The 20,504-nt window shown below is 46.1% G+C and overlaps 1 protein-coding gene and 1 long non-coding RNA gene across 3 annotated transcripts in view; one reads left to right on the forward strand and one right to left on the reverse strand.

Moving 5' to 3' along the window:
- Positions 1–5,727, forward strand: part of TTLL4 (tubulin tyrosine ligase like 4) — a 40,772-nt gene extending 35,045 nt beyond the window's left edge. For both annotated transcript variants that reach the window (XM_064587049.1, XM_045867978.3), the window contains one exon: positions 439–5,727. In XM_064587049.1, the coding sequence (XP_064443119.1) occupies positions 439–697 (259 nt within the window). In that variant the 3' untranslated portion in view covers positions 698–5,727. The remainder of the gene's footprint in view (positions 1–438) is intronic.
- The window catches only part of LOC135363920 (uncharacterized), a 27,264-nt gene continuing 6,760 nt past the window's right edge, over positions 1–20,504 (reverse strand). The window contains exons 2-3 of the long non-coding RNA XR_010410296.1: positions 5,721–5,847; positions 1–267 (exon numbers count right to left, since the gene is read on the reverse strand). This is a non-coding gene — a long non-coding RNA (uncharacterized LOC135363920). The remainder of the gene's footprint in view (positions 268–5,720; positions 5,848–20,504) is intronic.

The raw sequence follows: 20,504 nt of genomic DNA on the forward strand, positions 1-20,504 counted from the left end.
GCTGTCTGGGCAAGGGAAGGGTGTTGGGTGTGAGTTCAGGGAGTTTTCTTCTTCGTCTCTTCCCACATTATGATGAGATCAGCGTTCTCCGTTTGGGGGTGTGGGGGCGTGGACTATGTGGCCACCCGTCTCCTCTGCCTGGTGGCTCCCCATCTTCCTGGCACAGTCAAGCCGGAGTGCCGGGTTAGGTCTCTCAGCTGTGCCCACTGCCCGTGGGCTCCTTGAGGTCTCCTCTCACACGTTCCCGTTTGCACCAAGCTCTCCAGCCTTCAGATAAAGAAGATGTATTTTATCGTTCTCTCTCTCTCTCCGTATAACGATGGTGTGTAGCCTTGCAAGGTCGTGAATGCCTGCTCCAGACTCTGAAGGCAGATCATAGGCTGAAGTCCCAGCTACACGGCCGTCTCAGCCATTTCTTTCCCCCCCTGTTTCCTTCAGAAAACACAGCTTCTCCGAGGGAAGCATACCACTCTCTGAAGACGGGACCATCCCGAAGCCCAAGAAGACCCAAGCTGGCCTTTCTCCTGTCCCCGAGAAACCCAGTTCTTCCAGGGACAGTGAGGACACCAGCAAAGAGCCCAGCGTCTCCACCCAGATGTTACCTCTGATGAAGTACTCTGGGCAGACTTCGAGACTGTCTGCTTCCCCCACCTCCCAGTCAACCGGTGACTCACTCCTGGCTGCTGTGAGCCCATGACTGGCCTCCCTCCACTCGCCCCTGCCTAGGAGCACCAGTGTTAGCTACCTCATGGGAACTGGCCGGCCGGCTGGCTGGCCAGCCAGCCTGAGCCCCAGCCCCTTCCTCAAAGTTTTTTTTTTTTTTTTTTGAAGTGGTTGAATTGCAGAGATGGGTATCTGGAGGGGTGGTGGGAATGTGGGAATGGGGAGAAGGTGAGGAAGGTTCACTGGCTGGTACCTTATATCTTCACAGAGAAGCCACTGATGGCCACTCAGCCTTATAAAGCAGGGTTTGGTTTCTAACTTCAGAGAGCTGTGTGTGGTTTGTTTTCGACCTTGGTACGGTGATGAAGTCACAGCTCTAGAGGAGAAACCGCGCTGAACACATTTGGGCCTGAAGTCCTTTGCCTGTAATTGAGGAGGTCCCTCCAAAGGTCCTTATCTCCTCAGATCTCACCCTCAGTCCCGGCACCCCACACCCTGTCCTGAGGACACTTTGAGAAACCTTCAGTCTTCCTCAGTAGACAGGCAGGGAGAGGCCATACACGATAAACCCACTTCCTGTCATCCTAGTCTTAGGGGCTTCGCTTCCTTCATATACCCAGCAGCCAGCAGTCCTGAGCCTTCGTATTCTGACCTCACATCACCACCTGTCCAACCTTCTGGACTTCTCTCTCTCTCATGGATGTTAGTTCTTAGCGCTCTGTGAGGTGAGAGGTCTTGTGAGCTTTGCAAATTTCCTGTGGCCCCAGGGAAGGAGCCCAGATAATCAGTTGCTGTTGTCTATGTCCATCCATCGAAGGACACAATCCAGGGCAGGAGCTGTGATTTCATGTCCCCACAACACAGAGGGAGTCTCGGCTTCTGCTTACTCCCTTCACGGTCTCTGGTTAGCAGGGTCTGGCTCCCAGGTCACGGGGGCAAGCGGAGTCTGGTGGCGTGGCAGGTGGGTTTCAGGAGCAGTCACCCCTGTAGGATGGCCTTCTAGCCGGACCGCTGACGAAACTCTCATAGTCTTAACTGAATCTGCCTCCCTCCCCAAGACCCAGTAAGATGGCGAGTGTGGGATGTTGCCTGAGTGAACAGTGCCTACGAAGAACACGAGCTCCCGAACCGGGCGTTCTGCTTCTCTCCTGGGGCAGAATGGCGTCAGGGGAAGCGCACGGTGTGATAGTGCGGATCAGAAAGGTGCTTTTCCCTCGAACTGTGCTCCTCCTCCAGCCAGCACTTCCTGGGAGCTGCTCGCCCCCTCCCCAGCCCTGTAGTCTCTGGTTTTCTAGCAGCAGCGCCCAGCGCGCAGCCCCCTGGCCCCAGGCCCTCTGCCTGCGTTCTCCGAGTTTTGGAAAGATCATCACCCTGCTTCAGAGCTCCTGGAGTTCTAAGTGGCGAGTTGGGATGGAGCAATAGAAAAGTCACTGAGAGGCCTGCCTGGGTTCAAGGCCACCCAGTAGATGGCTGCGCTGGCCATTCGTTAGGCCATGTTGACAATTGTGAAGAAAGTTTGGTGGAAAAGTCCTCAGCAGCAAGGACGTCAAAGTCAGGCCCAGCGGAGAGGCCCTGGCAGTCTGGTTAAATCCCTGATAGAATTGAAGCCAGCTCCCCCCGTCCCACCTGCATGCAGGACCCTAGTGCCGGGTCGAAAGAACCTTGTGACGGGGGCAGGACCCGGCCTTCGCCTTCCTAACAGAGCTGGCCACCTGCTTCAGTACTTTTGGGGTGGCTGGTCTGGGGCGAGGGCTCTGGTCCGGAGGCCCGGCCGTGCTGGTTTGCTCCTTGGAAAGCAACTTGAAGTCTTCGGCCCGCCCTCTGAGTGTCCCCAGATGGCATCCCCCCCCGTAATGAGAAGGGGGAGGGGACCGGCGTTGTGGCAGCGTGGGAATGGGGGTTGGGAGAAGGACTTAGTTAAGCAAGTAATGAAAATAAGTGTCCTTAGTAGTTTAAAGCATCTTTGTGAGGACACTATTTTTAATTTCCATCCCATCACAGCATCTGAAGGTGTGGGTGTTTTGCCGGATGGGAGAAAGGAATGGGGCTTATAGTTCCCCTTCACCCTTGAGAGAAAATTGAATCTTGCTTGAGCATTCAGCATACATGTTTAGCAATGAATACCCACGGTATAAGGTATTCAGCTAAATAAGGACTTTGGGGGAAGTAATGAAATTTTTGAAAAGTTTTAACTTTGGAGCTATAGTAGGGTAAATGTCAGAACGTGTCCACTGTTCTTCTAAATTGATGACTTACACCCAGTCCCTGTTTGGAGACCAGGGTGAAACACAGGGTGTTTCTGGATCAATGGAGTAGGGATCTGGGGTGGGGGCATGGAGGGTGGTCACTATTCCTGTTCACTTCGGATTCACTCAGGATTGATCAGAAACTAATTTAGAATGCATACTGATGAAGAGGTGGTGTTGTGATAGGAAGAGCACATGGACCATGTAGTCTGACCTTGGATTCTAATCTCGATTCTGCTGTGTGACCTTGGGCATATCATCTAACTTTTTAAAGTCCAGTGTTTTGTTTTAAGGTTTTATTTATTTATTTGAGCACACACACATGAACAAGGGGCAGGAAGGAGAGGGAGAGAATCTCAAGCAGACTCCGCACTGAGCGTGGAGCCTGATGCGGGGCTCAATCCCACCACCCCGAGATCACTGCCCGAACTGAAACCAAGAGTTGGACGCCCAAGCGACTGAGCTACCCAGGCACCCCTAAAGTCACGTGTTTTAAATAACACGAAAATAATACCTACATTGCAGGGCTGTGAAAATTAAGCAAGACATAGTAAAAGTACTTAGGACATAAAGGGAACTTAATACATAACACGGTCACTCCTTTCTCCATTTGCTGTCCAAGCCCTGTTCCTTGGCTAGGGGAAGGCAGGCAAGAAACGTAAAGCCCTTTCCACAGGGGAAGTGAAGCAGCTGAGACGTTTTAGAGGTGAGGAAGGCCAGAACAGGCTTTATATACCTCATCACCCCCACACAAACACTACCAGCATTATTCATTCTACTGTTTTACTCTTCATTGAGGGTTTCTTCAGTTAATATTTTACAGAATATTTGGGGCGCCTGGGTGGCTCCGTTGGTTAAATGTCTGCCTTTGGCTCAGGTCATGATCCCAGGGTCCTGGGATCGAGCCCCGCATCGGGCTCCCTGCTCAGTGGGAAGCCTGCTTCTCTCTCTCTCCCTCTGCCTGCCGCTCCCCCTGCTTGTGCTCTCTCTCTCCATCAAATAAATAAAATATTTTACAGAATATAAATTCCCTGGGACAGGAAACACATTAAGCATTGCAAGTATGTGAATTGAATGAAATTATTCAGCCCTATCCCAAGAGAAACGTTGATAGAAAAGGGAGAGCAGGGGAGCACTGGGGACCTGGTGGCTTGAAGGGGGAGGAGCAGGGTCCAGAAAGCAGGAGACCTTGAACTGGAGCTGGAGCCAAGAACATGCACAGACCCAACAGCTGTGCCAAGGACAGTTGTTACAGGTGCATTCTTAAGCTCTTAGGCTATTCGTTGAGGGCGACTATCCCTCTCACCATGGCTGAACGACACACCGGGCTGCCCCCTGAGTCCATCCAGCCCTGGGCCAGTGAAGAAGGTGGATAACCCAGCACATGGTAGGTAATTCCACGTCCTGTCAGCTGAATTAGTTAAATAAGGGGGGGCACCAAAGGCAGCTGGGGGACCTCCCCTTCTCGTTTCCTCTGGATTTGTCCTTTAAGACCTAAGATTAAGCTGTGTACTTACTGGTTGAATCCCCCAACTGCTTTGAGACTTTTCAGAGATGTGTAGCTGAGGGACCTCTATCTCATGCCACTTGTGATTCTGATCCAGCCTCTCAAACCTTCTTGGCCTTTGGACCCCGCCCCCCACCCCCAGCAGAGTTTTCATCCTCGTTAATGTCCAGGGATCAATAGATGCTCTTTTGACGTGACCTTTCATCAGCTTCGGAGCAATGAAAGCTGCAAGCAATCATATGTTGCTCTTGGCAGATTTCTTACATAGATGAAAGCACACGAGAAGGATCAATAGTTGTTTTCTAAAACCCGTTTGTGCCTTTATTATAATGGACTTGGACACAGAATGCGAGGGACTGTCACTGGAAAAGCTAACACAATTTGAAAAGCTCTTTTCTCTCCACGCTTCAATTAGTGAAGTGGGGAGACCAAACCATACTTCATTGGCTAGTTATGAGGGTTAAATGGGGAGGGGGGGAGGATGTATGGAAAAAATTAGGCAAAGTGTCTGATAACATACAGTTCAGATTTAAAATAGATTCTAGGGTTTCCTGGCTGGCTCAGTCAGATGAGCATGTGACTTTTGATCTCCAGATTGTGAATTAAAACCCCATGTTGGGTGTAGAGATTACTTAAATAAAACTTTAAAAAAGTGGGGGGCGCCTGGGTGGCTCAGTCCTTAAGCGTCTGCCTTCCGCTCAGGTCATGATCCCGGGGTCCCGGGATCGAGTCCCACATCGGGCTCCCTGCTCAGCGGGAAGCCTGCTTCTCTCTCTCCCTCTGTCTACCATTCTGCCTACTTGTGCTCTCTCTCTGTGTGTGTCAAATAAATAAATAAAATCTTAAAAAAAAAAAAAACTATAATGATGCAGGTTCAGAGATTTGGTGTATGTTCTTCAATGAGCCAATGGGGGAAGCTACCATCTACGAATATGACTGAACCTCTAAGAATGTTGAGGCCAAATGATAGGGCAGCGTGGCTGGGCCTCCACCTGTTCTCCCAGGTGTCTGCTGCAGGTGCACCCTGGGCGGCGTCCCGAGCAGAGAGCCGCTCCTCCAGAGACACGGGTGTGGCTGGAAAGGGAGCCTCGTCCTCGCATGCCATGCAAGGCACATTCAAGGAGAACCTGGTGTTGAACTGTTTGTAGAGAACCTGTTTCTGGGTCTGGGGTGCTATGTAGCTGAGCAATTCCCTCATCGGGATCTATTGCAAGTCAGCCCTTGACAGAGGGGGTGGGGGTGAGAAAAGGGCAAAACAAAAGAAAACCAAAGTACAAGAAAAACTACAAGGAGACACCACTTACGTAGTAGGATAGCTCACATGAAAAAGGCTGAAAATACCACGCGTCAGTGTGGATGCAGAGCAACTGGAATGCATACGTTGCTTGTGGGAATGCAAAATGGTACATTGGAAAACAGCTTGGTAGTTTCCTGTAAAGTGAAACATACTCTTAGCATATGACCCAGCAATTCAGTCCTGCATGCAAATGTTCATAGCAGCTTTATTCATAGAGCAAACACTTGGAAACAACCCAAATATCCAACACGTACTGAATAAATAAATTGTGATATATCTGTTCAATACTACTTAGGAATAAAAAAGGAATAAACTGGGGCTCCTGGGTGGTCTGGGTGGCTCAGTCAGTTCAGTGTCTGACTCCTGACTTTGGCTCAGGTCATGATCTCAGGGTCCCGAGACTGAGCCCTGCGTTGGCTTGGTGCTGGGTGTGGAGCCTACTTAGGATTCTCTCCCTCTGCCTCCCCCTGGCCTCCTGCCCTGGCATGTGCACTCACGTTCTCTCTCGTTCTCTCAATCTCTCTCTCTCTCAAAAAAAAAAAATCAACTGATACATGCAATAATATGGATGAATCTCAAGAGTATTGTGCTAAATCAAAGAAGCCAGAAACAAAAAACTATGTACATTTTTTTTTTTAAGATTTTATTTGTTTATTTGAGAGAGAGAGAGAGTGAGAGCCCAAGAGGGGGGAGGGTCACAGGAAGAAGCAGACTCTCCTCTGAGTGGGGAGCCTGACGCAGAGCTTGATCCCGGGACTCCAGAATCATGACCTGAGCCTAAGGTAGCCCCCCAACCCACTGAGCCACCCAGGCGCACCAGAACTACGTATGTTATGATTCCACTTATATAACATTCTAGAAAAGGCAAACTGTAGTGACAGAAAGCATATCAGTGGTTGCCAGAGACTGTAGATGAGGGTGGGGATTGACAGTTCAGGGGTGTGTTGGAAATACTCTGTTATCTTGATTGTGGTAGTGGTTGGATGACTGTACATTTGTTGAAAGTAGTCGAATTATACACTCCAGATGGGAGAGTTTTATCGTATGTAAGTATATGAAGCTGACTTTCTAAAAAGGACAAGGAGATACCATTTCATCATGCATATACAAATTAAAGACAATGAGATAGCACTAGAATAATTAAAATTTAAAAGGCAATCAAGACCAAATGTCGGAGAGGTTATACAATTGGGGCTTTCACATTTGACGTGTGTGAGTGTAAATGGTACAAACTGCTATGGACACCAACAGTTTCTTGTGAGTTATCATATATCTACCTTCGATTCAGCATTTCCAGTCCTAGATAGTCCCCCCGAATAAAACAATATGCTCATCAAAAACGTTTGTTGCATCTTTCTTCATCATAATAAAGAGTTGGAAACAACCCAAATGTCTCTCAATAGAAGATCAGATAAGCTGGTCTGAAGTATTGCCATTCAGCAATAAAAAGAAAGAAACTACTGATTTATTCAACAACATGAATCTCAAAAAAATTATGTTGCATAAAAGAAGCCAGATGCAAAAGAGTACACACAGTGCAACTCGTGGAGTTCAAGAACAGAGGAAAATAACCTGTGGGGAGTTAATAGTGTGGTAGGAAAAGGGGTACCAGGGAACTTTCTGGAGTGATGGCAATGCTCTATTCTTGATAGGGGCCTTGTTTACACATGTAATGCACTAGTTAAAACTCATCAAGTTGTGCACTTAAAACCCGTGCATTAATTTTAAGATAGCACTTTTTTTTAGAAATTGGGGTGACATTGACATAAAATTAACTTTTTTTAAGAGAATTATTAGAGAAAGTACAAGTGGGGGGGGCAGAGGGAGAGAGAGAGATAATCCTCAAGCAGACTCCCCACTGAGTGCAGAGCCTGACGTGGGCCTTGATTTCAGGACTCCAAGATCATGACCTGAGCCAAAATCAAGAGTCAGCTGCTTAAGCAACTGATCCACTCAGGCACCCCCAAAATAACTGTTTTAAAGTGAACAATTCAGAGGCATTTATTTTTTATTTTATTTTATTTTTTTAAAACTCTACACCTTTTTTTTTTTTTTTTTAAGATTTTATTTATTTGTTTGAGAGAGAGAGAGAAACAGCATGAGAGGGGATAGGGTCAGAGGGAGAAGCAGGCTCCCTGCTGAGCCGGGAGCCTGATGTGGGACTCGATCCCAGGACTCCGGGATCATGACCTGAGCCGAAGGCAGTCGCTTAACCGACTGAGCCACCCAGGCGCCCCAGAGGCATTTAATACATTCACAATGTTGTGTGACCACCATCACTCTCTAGTTCCAAGACATTCTCATCCATCCGAAAGGAAACCCCAGCACCCCTACCCCCCCACCTCACTTCCTGTTTGCTGTTTCTGTAGATTTACTATTGTGGATGTTTCATGTAAATGGAATCCTACAATTTGTGATCTTTTGTGTCTGGCTTCTTTCACTTAGTATATTTTCAAAGTTCATCGACTCCGTAGCATGTGTTAGTACATCATTCCTTTTTATGGCCAAATAATATTCCATCGTATGGCATATGTAGGTTCACAACCCTCTCAGGAGTTTTCCTGGTGTAATCTGAAACCAGGCCCCATATGCAGAGGGTAGGGAGAGACTGAAGAAAGAAGCAGGCCACTCCAGGTTGGCAGGTGACAATTTTAATACTAGCAAAGTGAACTTACATATGCAAGGTGAATGGATCCCTGCACCCATTAGTCATAACATTGTCAGTGCATGATATATTTCAAATTTGAAAGATAGTTCACTTGAAACCAGACAACCCAAATCTGAATGCTCTTTGGCAGAGGAATACAAATTTTAAGTCAACTCTCTTGTTGGGGAATTGATTCAAAATCAGGACCATGGGCTTGGTAAGTGCCAATCTCAGCAATCATATCTGAGACTTTAGCTGAGATAAATATCACTGATTCTGTTGCCTCTATTAGATGGGAAAAATTCCAAATCCATGGAGATGAAAGACAGTTTTTTTGTTTTTTGTGTTTTTTTTGCAATTCCTCTCTAGCCTCAACAAATGACCTTTCTTATGGGTTGTGCTATTAATAGATGAAGTCTCCGACATTGAAAATCTCATCATGATATATTTCAGAAGAGCAATCAGTCACTGGAAGAGGTATTACAGACATTTTATTAATATGTATACTTCTTCCCAGAGAGTGGATGTTTGAGCAAAATAAATAGTAGCTATCCCTTACTCGGTTTCCATTTTGACTCAGGCATTGTTCTTGGAGTAGACACACACGAGCGTGCACATGCATGCACACACACTTACTCTTATCAAAAAATTCCTTCAATATTGGTATGATTATTATCTCTATTTTTCAGATAGGAAAAATGAGGTTCAAAGAGGTTGGATGATTTATGCAAGGTTATTGAATGAATCAATGAATGCATGTACTGCCCAGTTTCTCAGTGCCTTGTAGCAGTTACAGACTTCAGAAATCGATGGGAAGACCTGGCCTGAAGGAAGGAGGGACGGTGAAGCCAAAAAAAGAGTCAAAAATATTAGAAGATCGACAAATGTGACAGTGATTTAATCATACGGTCAGAGGTACCCTAACAGTTATAAAGTAATAATTAAATGATTTAGAAATGATTTTTAGTGGGTTTTTCCCCCCATATAAGGTATTTCCACTACATCAAAAACTGATGATGTACTGAATGGTGACTAACATAACATAATAAAAAAATTATTAAAAATAAAAAGGTGTTTCCTACACATTTTCCGTCACTGAAAACGATGAAATAGACAGTACATGGCCAAATAAAAACTTCTGCCAGTTGTCAAAAGGAGTTTCCAACATTATTCGATGACTTGTGGCACATCCCCAAATTTGTGGGTTTTCCTTTTCTTTCCTTTTCTTTTGTCTCAAGATATATTTTAGGAGCACTTGGGTGGCACAGTCGACTCTTGGTTTTGGTTCAGGTTATGATCTCAGAGTTGAGGGATCGAGCCCCGAATCAGGCTCTGCGCTCAGCATGGAGTCCGCTGAAGATTCTCTCTGTCTCCCTTCCCCTCTGTTCCTCCCCAGGTTCACATGTGTGCATGCTCTCTCTCTCTAAAATAAAATCTTTTTTTTTTTTAATCTATTTTATTCATGCCACTCTAAATAAAGTGGCTTCCATTTACTCTAGAATAAAATGGCCTGCATTTACACTTACAGATCTCTTAGTGATTACCTATCCTAAAGTTTATCCCACGATGTACCTCAGAGATGCAGCTGTGAAAAAAGAGAAGAGACTTCATAAAATGGAGTCTGGAAGCTCAAACTGCAAATTAGATTTTATTTTATTTATATGAGAAGCCAAATTCAAGACCAGTGCTATCCATCATAGCAATCAACCTGTAGCTAATTAATTCTACAGAGATACCTGTAGTATCATTAAAAAGAATTGCTAGCTCCCATCTGACACCTATCTTGACAACCCTCTCCCCTAATATTGAAGATGGTAAACCAAGTCCTCAGTATAAAAGATAACATATGTTGGGAGTCAAGAGCAATTTTTAAGCAATAAAGAATATTTTCTAATTTAAAGTCTATGTGATTGTTTCCAGCCAAGATGAAGTAGCAGGGACTAGATTTGCCCTCCCCCATGAAACAACTAAAAAATGGACAAAATATGAAACAATGATTTTCAGACACTGGACATCAGGCAGCATAGGACAGTGACCTGAGAGATGGGGAACAAAAAATACGATCCTTGTGGTTGTCCCAGCTTACTACCTGGAGAGAGTTTCTAGGCCAAAGCTCAGGGAATTGGACCCCAAGAGGAGCTTGGTAGAGCCCCTGAGCTGAAGAAGGAGAACTAGGAGTCGGGGATGCCAGGAATTCTTAGGTGAATTCCCAAAGAAGAGAGCTCCACACAGAAAGAGGGACAGAGAGAATGCTCAGGAGATCTACAGAGGGTCCCTTTTGAGTCTTCAGCTCAATTCTGATCAGCGCATGCGTGAGAAGAAACCACCCAAGCCTGGGGGGAAAACCCACCTAAAGGAATAATCCTCAGAACTCATATAGGGACAGGAATAGATTACGTCCCCCACAAAGTAGAAAAAAAATGCATAATTCATGGGACATCAGATTAAACATTCAGAAGGGTATCACCTTGATAGTGGAGAAAAATTAGTCCTAAAGTCTGTTCTAATCCCACCTAACAGAATTTAAAATCTACATAGTTGAAATAATTTATTTCCCATCTTTGGAGATGGTTGACTTTCCATCTGGTCCCTCAATAAATATTCATTAAGTAACTGTAAAGTTGAATAGAGATTTTTACTTTGTCTAGATTTTGGCATCCAACTCCCCAGTTATACAAATGTGAGGGAAGACATGGGTGAGAACATCACAGAAGTGGAATCAGGTGTACCATTTGTCGGGGAGCCATACTATCCCATCCCCTTCAAGGTGCTTCCAGCTGGACTGAGAATCAAATTGACATGAGACAGAGAAAATAAAATCTAACAGGGTACATACAGGGAATCCAAACAGACATGGAAATTCTAAAGACAGGCAAAACGAGGGATATATGTCATCCTGACCTAAGGAGAAAGGGGTTGGGGTCTGGGATTTCAGAGGGAAGGAATGCAATTCACAGGGCAGGAATGTTGGTAATTGGATGTTTTCCCCGCCGTACAGATAGGTCACTCAGATAAAACTTATCTCTGGTAATAACCATTATTTTGGGAAAGATCCCCAATTTAAATTCTTCTAACTAGTTAAGGAAAGGGCCAAAGTTTCTACTGAGCCCTCAGGATCTTAACTGCCTTCAGCTCGAAATAATCTTCATGCCAAAGTGGCCCATCTTGGGGCAGCCTGCCCTGGGCCCCTACACATTCCATTTCCATTTTCTCCTCTATCTTGCTTGTGTTCCATTTAGCAGCAGATGAATCCAGGATAAAGCTATAAAATCAAGCATCCCCCTAAGTGTTTAGAACATGTGATGGCAACTCTTTTTCGTGGCACCTGGGAGGCGGTAGGCTGCTTTAGGATGAAACGGAACATCTCTTGCCAGCTACTGGCTGCTAGAGACTCACTGAAGTGGATGAGGAACGCAGACCTCGTAACTTTTAGGAGAAGCGCATGGCCCCAGATGTTGCTGCCAATGTTCTGGGTGAAGAATGGCAAGTTTCGTGGTCTGGAGCAAGGGTGGTGATAACAAACAAGGCTTCCCCACAAAGCAGGTGCTCTTGACCCATGGCCGTGTCCGCCTGCTGCTGGGTAAGGGGCATTCCCGTTACAGACCAAGGAGGACTGGAGAGAGAAAGCGCAAATCTGTTCAGGGTTGCATTGTGGACGCTGATCTCAGGCTTCTCAGCTTGGTCATTGTTAAAAAAAAAAAAAAGTGGAGAAGGATATTCCTGGGCTCACTGCTATGACTGTGCCTCATCGCCTGGGGCCCCAAAGAGCTAGCAGAATCCGCAAACTTTTCAGTCTCTCTGAAGAAGATGATGTCCGCCTGTATGTTGTGAGAAAGCCCCTAAACAAAGGAGGTAGGAAACCTAGAACCAAAGCGCCCAAGATTCAGCGTCTTGGTACTCCGTGTGTCCTCCAACCCAAATGTCGGCGAATCACTCTGCAGAAACAGCGTACAGAGAAAAATAAGGAAGAGGGTGCAGAATATGCGCAACCTTTGGCCACGAGAAGGAAGGAGGCCAAAGAAAAGCACCAGGCACAGATTGCCAAGAGACGGGGGTATCCTCTCTGAGAGCTTCGACCTCTGAGTCCATTCAAAAATGAGATTTTTCTGGACGAACCATGAGAGACGATGGACTCTGAAAAACAAACTGAGGGTTCTAGAGGGGAGGGGGGTGGGAGGATGGGTTAGCCTGGTGGTGGGTATTGAGGAGGGCACATTCTGCATGGAGCACTGGGTGTTATGCACAAACAATGAATCATGGAACACTTCATCTAGAACTAATGATGTAATGTATGGGGATTAACATAAGAATAAAAAAAATGAGATTTTTCTAAGAGTAGCAAATAAATAAGATCAGACATCAGATTTCAAAACAAAAAACAAAAAACCCAGCTAAAAGCCAAAAACCGAATATGTGATGACAGCCCTAGAAACTGTTTCCTTGCTCATTTTGAACAGACAATGTGCCCATTGTTGGTAGCATTACTGCATCCTTGTTACCCAATTATCCACAAAATATCATTCAGGCATTGCACCTACCAGAGACTACGCTGGTGATCTTTCCAACCCATGCCATTTGCTCCCAGCTCAGTCCCACTGTTCATTAAACATGAATTTGAGAAACTCAGTAATGTTGTTGGAATTATAAGTTAGTCTTCCAAGGTTGGTCTCATAAACCTTCTGTTGAAATTGTGGGTTTGGAAATGCAAGTTTGTCCTTTGATTTTATTTTTAACCTCTCATTTACTCTAGTGAGTACACTTTATCATGGGTCCAGCCGAACCCTCTACTGTCCTTCAAACAACCTGCAAACGCTCTAACAAGCTTCTAGATTGAGGAATCTTGGGGGTACAAATTATATGCACAGGTAGGAGCATGGACATAGAATCCAGCTTTACTCTGTGGAGTGTCATGCCTAATTTCCCACCTAGCTCCTACCTGACTTCAGCGCTGGGCTGGTCTGGGTCTCTTTTTCTCTTTCTTTCCTTTCCTTCTTTCTCTCCCTCTCTTCCCTTCTTTCTTCCTTCCTTTCCTTCCTCTATGATTTGTTTATGGTGGCAAAATATATATACCATAAAATTGGCCGTTTTAACTGTTTTAAATGTACAACTCAGTAGCATGAATGACATGCACTTTGTTACATAACCATTATCACTACCTGTTGCCAAATATTTCATCACCCCAAACAGATGGCTCATGGGGGAGGTTTTTTTTCCAAAGGGGACTGCCGTAATTTCTTTGGAAACTCATGTAATCCTACAACTGATCTTGCCATTCTTCCATTAGGAATTGGAGTCTGATTTCTCTCGCCTTGGATCTGGGAGAGCATGTAACCACTCTGACTACAGAGTAAGGCAGAAGTGATGTGGTGTTGCTTCTGAAGCAGGGTAATCACAGATCAGGCTACTTCTGCCTTGTTCTTTGGAACCTTCATGCTTGCAGCCCTGAGCTGCCATGTACTCTGAAGCTGCTTTGCTACGGGGAAGCCAAGGCCACAAACAAAAGCCATGTGAGGACACTCTGGACGACAATCCTTGTCCCTGAGTCATCAGGCACTTCCAGATTCTTGCAGCCCTCAGCCTTTGCATCTTTCAGACTGAGGTCTCAGACACCATAGAACAGAAACAAGCCATTCCCACTGTGCCCACTCCAGATTCCCCTGACTCACAGAATCCGTACCCATAATGCAGCTGTTGTCATTTTAAGTTGCTAATTATTTGGACAGTTTGTTATGCAGCAATAGCAGAAGTCTAATACAAATGATTGGTTTTATTTTTTTTTAAGAGATTTTATTTATTTATTTGACGGAGAGAGACACAGCAAGAGAGGGAACACAAGCAGGGGGAGTGGGAGAGGGAGAAGCAGGCTTCCTGCAGAGCAGGGAGCCCGATGTGGGGCTCGATCCCAGGACCCTGTGATCATGACCTGAGTCGAAGGCAGACGCTTAACGACTGAGCCACCCAGGAGCCCCCAAATGATTGGTTTTAATGCATAATGCTAGCATGTTAGAACACATGAGCTCCATTTACCCCTTCCTGCCTTTTTTATTATTATTGTGACATTGTGATTTATGAGATATATATAGTTGGTCATGCAGATGACCAATATATATTTCTCATATACATTTGGTCTTCATTGATGGTTCCTAGCTTACAGCTCTCAAGACCCTAGGAATTTCCTGAGCAATAAGAGCAATGGGAGAATCTTTTGCTGTAGTATTTGCTCTCCCGGGGCACCTGGGTGGCTCAGTCCTTAAGCATCTGCCTTCGGCTCGGGTCATGATCCCAGGGTCCTGGGATCGAGCACCGCATCAGGCTCCCTGCTCAGCGGGAAGCCTGCTTCTCCCTCTCCTACTCCCCCTGCTTGTGTTCCCTCTCTTGCTGTCTCTCTCTCTCTGTCAAATAAATAAATAACATCTTTTAAAAAAAAATTTGCTCTCTCATCCTCAGTTCCTGAAATCACTCCAGAGCCATAAATGTGCAATGTGTGTCTTGTGGTTTCTAACGAGCCCCTTTCCACCCCAACTGGGTTTACACTCATAAGGTGACTTTTGGAAAGCACCTAAGAATGGGGGCTAGTTGCCAGGGGAGCCAACCATGAATAGAGGATTGGAACTTTCAGTCCCGACCCCTGATTTCCAGGGAGGGGAGAGGGGCTGGAGGCTGAATCAGTCACCAACGGCCAATGATTTAATCAACATGCCTCTGTAATGAAGTCTCCATAAAAAACCCAAAGGATGGGGTTTGGAGAGTTTCCAGTCTGGGGAACCAGAAGGCTTCCACATGCCACCATTCTGGGCCCAAAGTCCATGGGGACAGAAGCTCCTTTGTTCTGGATATTGTCCTATGTTTCTCTTCATCTGGTGGTTGGTTTATCTCCTTTAAAATTCTTTGTAATAAACTAGCAATCTAGTGAGTAATTGGTTTTCCTGAGTTCTGGGAACTGCTCTAGCAAATTAATCAAAGTCAAAAACCTGGGACCTTCTGATTTAGAGCTAGTTGGTCAGGAGTCTAAATAACCACCTGCCCTTGTGGGGGGCATCAGAAGTCTAAGGAAGAGGTCACAGGAACCTCCAAACTGCAGCTGGGTGGTCCGAAGCACAGATCAGATCACCTGGGCTCGAGATCGGCATCTGCAGGGGTGGGCAGCAGTCTTGTGGGACCGAGCCCCTCACCTGTAGAATCTGATGCTGTCTCCGGGTCCATAGTGTCAGAATGGAGCTGAGCTGTAGAACACCCAGCTGGTGTCCCAGCACCATGTGGTGGTGTCTCCCCGCACCCCCCAGACACGTTGGAATTAGGTGAGCAGAACCCCTTATTTAAAATTACATTTTAGGGGTGCCTGGGTGGCTCAGTTGGTTAAGCGACTGCCTTCAGCTCAGGTCATGATCCCAGGGTCCTGGGATCGAGCCCCGCATCGGGCTCCCTGCTCAGCCAGAAGCCTGCTTCTCCCTCTCCCACTCCCCCTACTTGTGTTCCCCCTCATGCTGTCTCTCTCTCTCTGTCAATTAAATAAATAAATAAATAAATAAATAAATAAATAAATAAATAAATAATAAAATTACATTTTAATTCTACATATATTGCAAAACTGCTCAAAGCAACACTCTGCTTTTTGGAGGCTTTTCTTCTTAGCTTTTCAATCTCTCACTCTGCAACCCTAGAATCTGGCAAATGTCCAGAGGTAGAAACTGGCTGTGTGCTGGAAGTCCCCTATAAGTTCTGCCAACATTCTTTCTAGTTTCTCTTTCCCGCCTCAGTGACTCTCCTTGAAATTAAAGCCTGGACTTTCAACCTCCCTTCTGTTCCCAGAATTTCCAAATGCTCCCAGCATGAAAATACCTGTAGTGATCAGCTATACATTCTTTTTTTTTTTTTTTTAGATTTTTTTAAAAAATTATTTATTTGACAGAGAGAGAGACAGCGAGAGAGGGAACACAAGCAGGAGGAGTGGGAGAAGGAGAAGCAGGCTTCCCGTGGAGCAGGGAGCCCGATGCGGGGCTCCATCCCAGGACCCTGTGATCATGACCTGAGCCGAAGGCAGATGCTTAACAACTGAGCCACCCAGGCGCCCCTCAGCTATACATTCTTTTCCCTCAGTGGCTTCATCCCTCTACTCAAAATGTGGTCTATGGGTCAGAGGTCTTGTCATTACCTAGGAGCTTGTTAGAGATGGAGAATTCAGGCCCTCCCCCAAGCTTCCTGAATCAATACTTTATATCCATTGTGAACAGAGCCCTGGTTATAGATTAAATAGGACACCCTGGTAAATTACAATAGTGATAATCATTAATTGAGTGATGAACTTTACTTATATTATCTTTCATCCTCACAACAGCCCTGTAACTTTGGTATGCATTATTCTTATTTAATTGTTGAGAACTGAGACTTATTCAAGGGGTTATGTAACTTGCCCAGAGTCTCATAGCTAGTAAGTAACAAAGCCAGGACTGTGGGTCCATTACAGCCCATATACTTTACTGCCATGAATCTTTTTATCTTATTACAAAGAAATCCATTTAAAAAATTAAGACAACATACAGAAAAGTATAAAGAACAAAAGTCACATATAATTTACCACCATTATTAATTTTCGTGTGTGTATTTCCAATTTTGTGTGTGTGTGTGAGAGAGAGAGAGGGAGGGAGAGATGGAACTGTTGAAATGGTTTTGTAACTTGTTTTTGTTTCTTCTTAATGAAGCGTTGTGAGCATTTTAATACAACCCTTGCTCTTTTCACCATATCAAGCTGCCTCTTGTTTCATTTTTTTTTTTTTTAAGATTTTATTTATTTATTTGAGACCGAGAGAATGAGAGACAGAGAGCATGAGAGGGAGGAGGGTCAGAGGGAGAAGCAGATTCCCTGCCGAGCAGGGAGCCCGATGCGGGACTCGATCCCGGGACTCCAGGATCATGACCTGAGCCGAAGGCAGTCGCTTAACCAACTGAGCCACCCAGGCGCCCAAGCTGCCTCTTGTTTCAATAAATTCTTTTGTATCAGGGTAGGGAGCCCCATTCAAGGGTCAGAATATAGCAACACTCCCAGGGGCTCCCTTTGCATGGGTGGCCCTCCCTCATTAAGGGAGCAGTGGCTGAAATGTTTCATCTCATTCCTTTTTGGGAAAGACCAACACAGCAGAGAAGAAAATAGTCATTTATTTGTTTGCAAAAAATTTCAGGTTTATTTTTTTTCTAATTTTCTAATTTTATTTTTAATTTTATTATGTTAGTCACCATACAAAACATCATTGGTTTTTGATGTGGTGATCCACAATCATTGTTTTCGTATAACACCCAGTGCTCCATGCAGTACATGCCCTCCTTTTTTTTTTTTTTTTAAAGATTTTATTTATTTATTTGACAGAGAGAGACACAGCGAGAGAGGGAACATAAGCAGGGGGAGTGGGGGAGGGAGAAGCAGGCTTCCCGCCGAGCAGGGAGCCCGATGTGGGACTTGATCCCAGCACCCTGGGATCATGACCTGAGCCGAAGGCAGACGCTTAACGACTGAGCCACCCAGGCACCCAGTATGTGCCCTCCTTAATACCCATCACCGGGCTAACCAATCCCCCCTCCCCCCAAAAAATTTCAGGTTTAGATGTGTGATGAAATATTTAGAAAAAAACATATCTGGTTACAGAGAGCCAGAATTCCTGCTCCGAAGAGCAGACGGGTTACCTGAGGTGGCAGAAGGGAAGGCAACGGCGAAGAGGTCTAGTGAAAGGAAGTCAGTACAGAGCACTGCAGAAAGCAAGATGGAGTCCCTCATGTCAAGCAGTGGCCTGTGGTGCAGGCAGCTGGGGGCATTGTGGTTCAGACCAGGTATCACCAAGAGCAGCACCTGCTGACGACGCACCCAGAACAATAAGCAGCAGAAAGAGAGCAGATCTGCAAACGCCCGACACTGACTAAATCCCCCGTAAAAGAGGATTTTGCAGCAAATGGTCAGACTCTCTGGACACTGAGCCCTCTGCGTCTGACCACTTCAGAAAGGTAGCTGCTGCCAACGGCTCTGCCCGACTGATCTCTGAACAGAACCGAGATCCTTGCCGGCTTGAACACAATAAGCAGTCAGTGCCGAGAGGGGACCCGGACCAGACCTGGACCGGACGGAGGCCTTATCTCAAGCCTTATCTCAGGGGTGACTCAGCCTGAGTCTTTTGATTCATTAACGTCCTACACCTGCTCTATCTCGTTTGTTGTGTGACTTGCCTTGTGCCTTGCGTGACTTTTTTTTTTTTTTAAAGGAGGCTCCCCACCCAACGTGGGGTTTGAACTCAAGACCCTGAGATCAAGACCTGAGCTGAGCTGGTATCAAGAGTCAAACCCTTGGGGTGCCTGGGTGGCTCAGTCAGTTGAGCATCTACCTTGGGCTCAGGACATGATCTCGGGGGAGGGGGAGGTTGGTCCAGGGATCAAGCCTCTGTCCAGCTCCCTGCTCAGCGGGGAGCCTGCTTCTCCCTCTCTCTCTGCCCCTGCCCCCCACTTGTAAACACACGCTCTCTAAAATAAATAAATAAATCTTAAAAAAAAAAGAAAGAGGCAATGTACCAGTTTGCTCAGGCCGCCATTACAAAGCACCACAGACTGGGCGGCTTAAAGAGCAGACATTTATTCTTTCAGATCTTCTGGAGGCCAGAAGTCTGAGATCAAGGTGTTGGCAGGGGTGGGTTTTTTTCCCTAAGATCTCTCTCCTTGGCTTGTAGACGTCCTGCTCAGGTGCCTTCACCTGGACTCCTCTGTGTGTGTCTGGGTCCAAATCCCCTTATAAGGATGCCAAATGTATTAGTTTAGGGCCCACTCAACCTCACTGAACCTTAATCACCTCTTTAAAGGCCCGATTTCCAAATATAGTCACATTCTGAGGTACCGGGGGTTAGGACTTCAACAAACGGGTTTGAGGGGCAGACACTTCAGTCTGTAACAAGCAGTATTTCAAAGGAGATTCCACTGGCCCAGGAACAGGCCGAGAGAAGAGTGGGACATAAAGCAGGGAGTGAAAACTGGCACACACAGATTTTGTTTGGACTGATTAATTTGTTTATTAAGGCTGTAGGGGGTTTTCTCATAAAAATTCTGATGTTTTGGCTTCTTGCCTAAAATCTAAAGCTCTAGCCCCATGGGGCCTGCATTCCTGCATGGCAGTGCTTGGCTGGGGCTGGGTGGTAGCTGCCCCAATTCCCAGCACTCCCCTGCTCTGCTCTCCAGCCTGGTCTGCTTCACCTAAAGCCATTCGGGTTTTTGGCACCTGGGGTGGAGAGTATAGACGTAGATCCAAATTCATGTTCGAACTGAAGAAGAAAATGTATGTGATATTTCAAACCTATGGGGAAGCATTGTGTGGAAGAACAGGCCATGCTGTCCCACCCCCAATGAGAGGACAATTGTTGACTTGAGGAGTTTAAGGCAGGTGCCTTCCTCTGGGCGCCTGAGAGTGCAGCCCTTAAGCGCTAGCCTAGAGCTCCTGTGATTTCGGCAGTTCCCCTGGGCCCCAAGAAAGGCAGGGGAGGAACCAGCTGCTTTGTTTGTTCTTCAGCAAAGTAATGGACACTCACTGATTCTATTAATTTTAAGAGGAAATGCTCTGGCTTCAATACGGTTTAGACTGCACCGTCTTTAAGGGGAAGAAAAGTAATTTGCCTTGGGTGAGATGCTTGCTTTTAGAGGTCAGCCAATAGAGGAACGATGTCAGCTGCCCGGCCGCCGTGCTCACAGGCGGGAACACTGTGAATACAACAGGAACCGGAGGGTCTTCCTTCACCATCTCCCGGCAGCTGGGTGCCCACCCCCCTACACCTGTGGGGCCACTGGCTGAAACTCAGGGTTGAATGAAACTACCAAACTAAGACTCAGAACCTTAATCTGAAGAAAAGAATCCAGGTTCCTTGGGAAAGAAGTGGGGTTTTCTTAAGGAAGGGAAGTAGAGTTTCTCTACTTTGAGACTTGAAGAAGAGAATGCAAGAGGGACCAGGAACAAACCAAGTTCTGGAGAAGCCAGTTAGAAAGCTGTTCGAGAAGCATCTGAAGCACAGGGTCATGAAGGTCTAGGGCACCAGCTGCCCACCCTTGGGCAACTTGCGGGAGAATGTGTGATTCTCCTATGTAGCGGTTCCCTTCTGGAAATGTCTTTTTTGCTAAAGGAACACA

Source organism: Mirounga angustirostris, unplaced genomic scaffold (assembly GCF_029215605.1).
Source record: "Mirounga angustirostris isolate CCGP_5_RB_7025 unplaced genomic scaffold, mMirAng1.0.hap1 SCAF_3, whole genome shotgun sequence".
In the NCBI taxonomy this organism is placed as follows: domain Eukaryota; kingdom Metazoa; phylum Chordata; class Mammalia; order Carnivora; family Phocidae; genus Mirounga; species Mirounga angustirostris.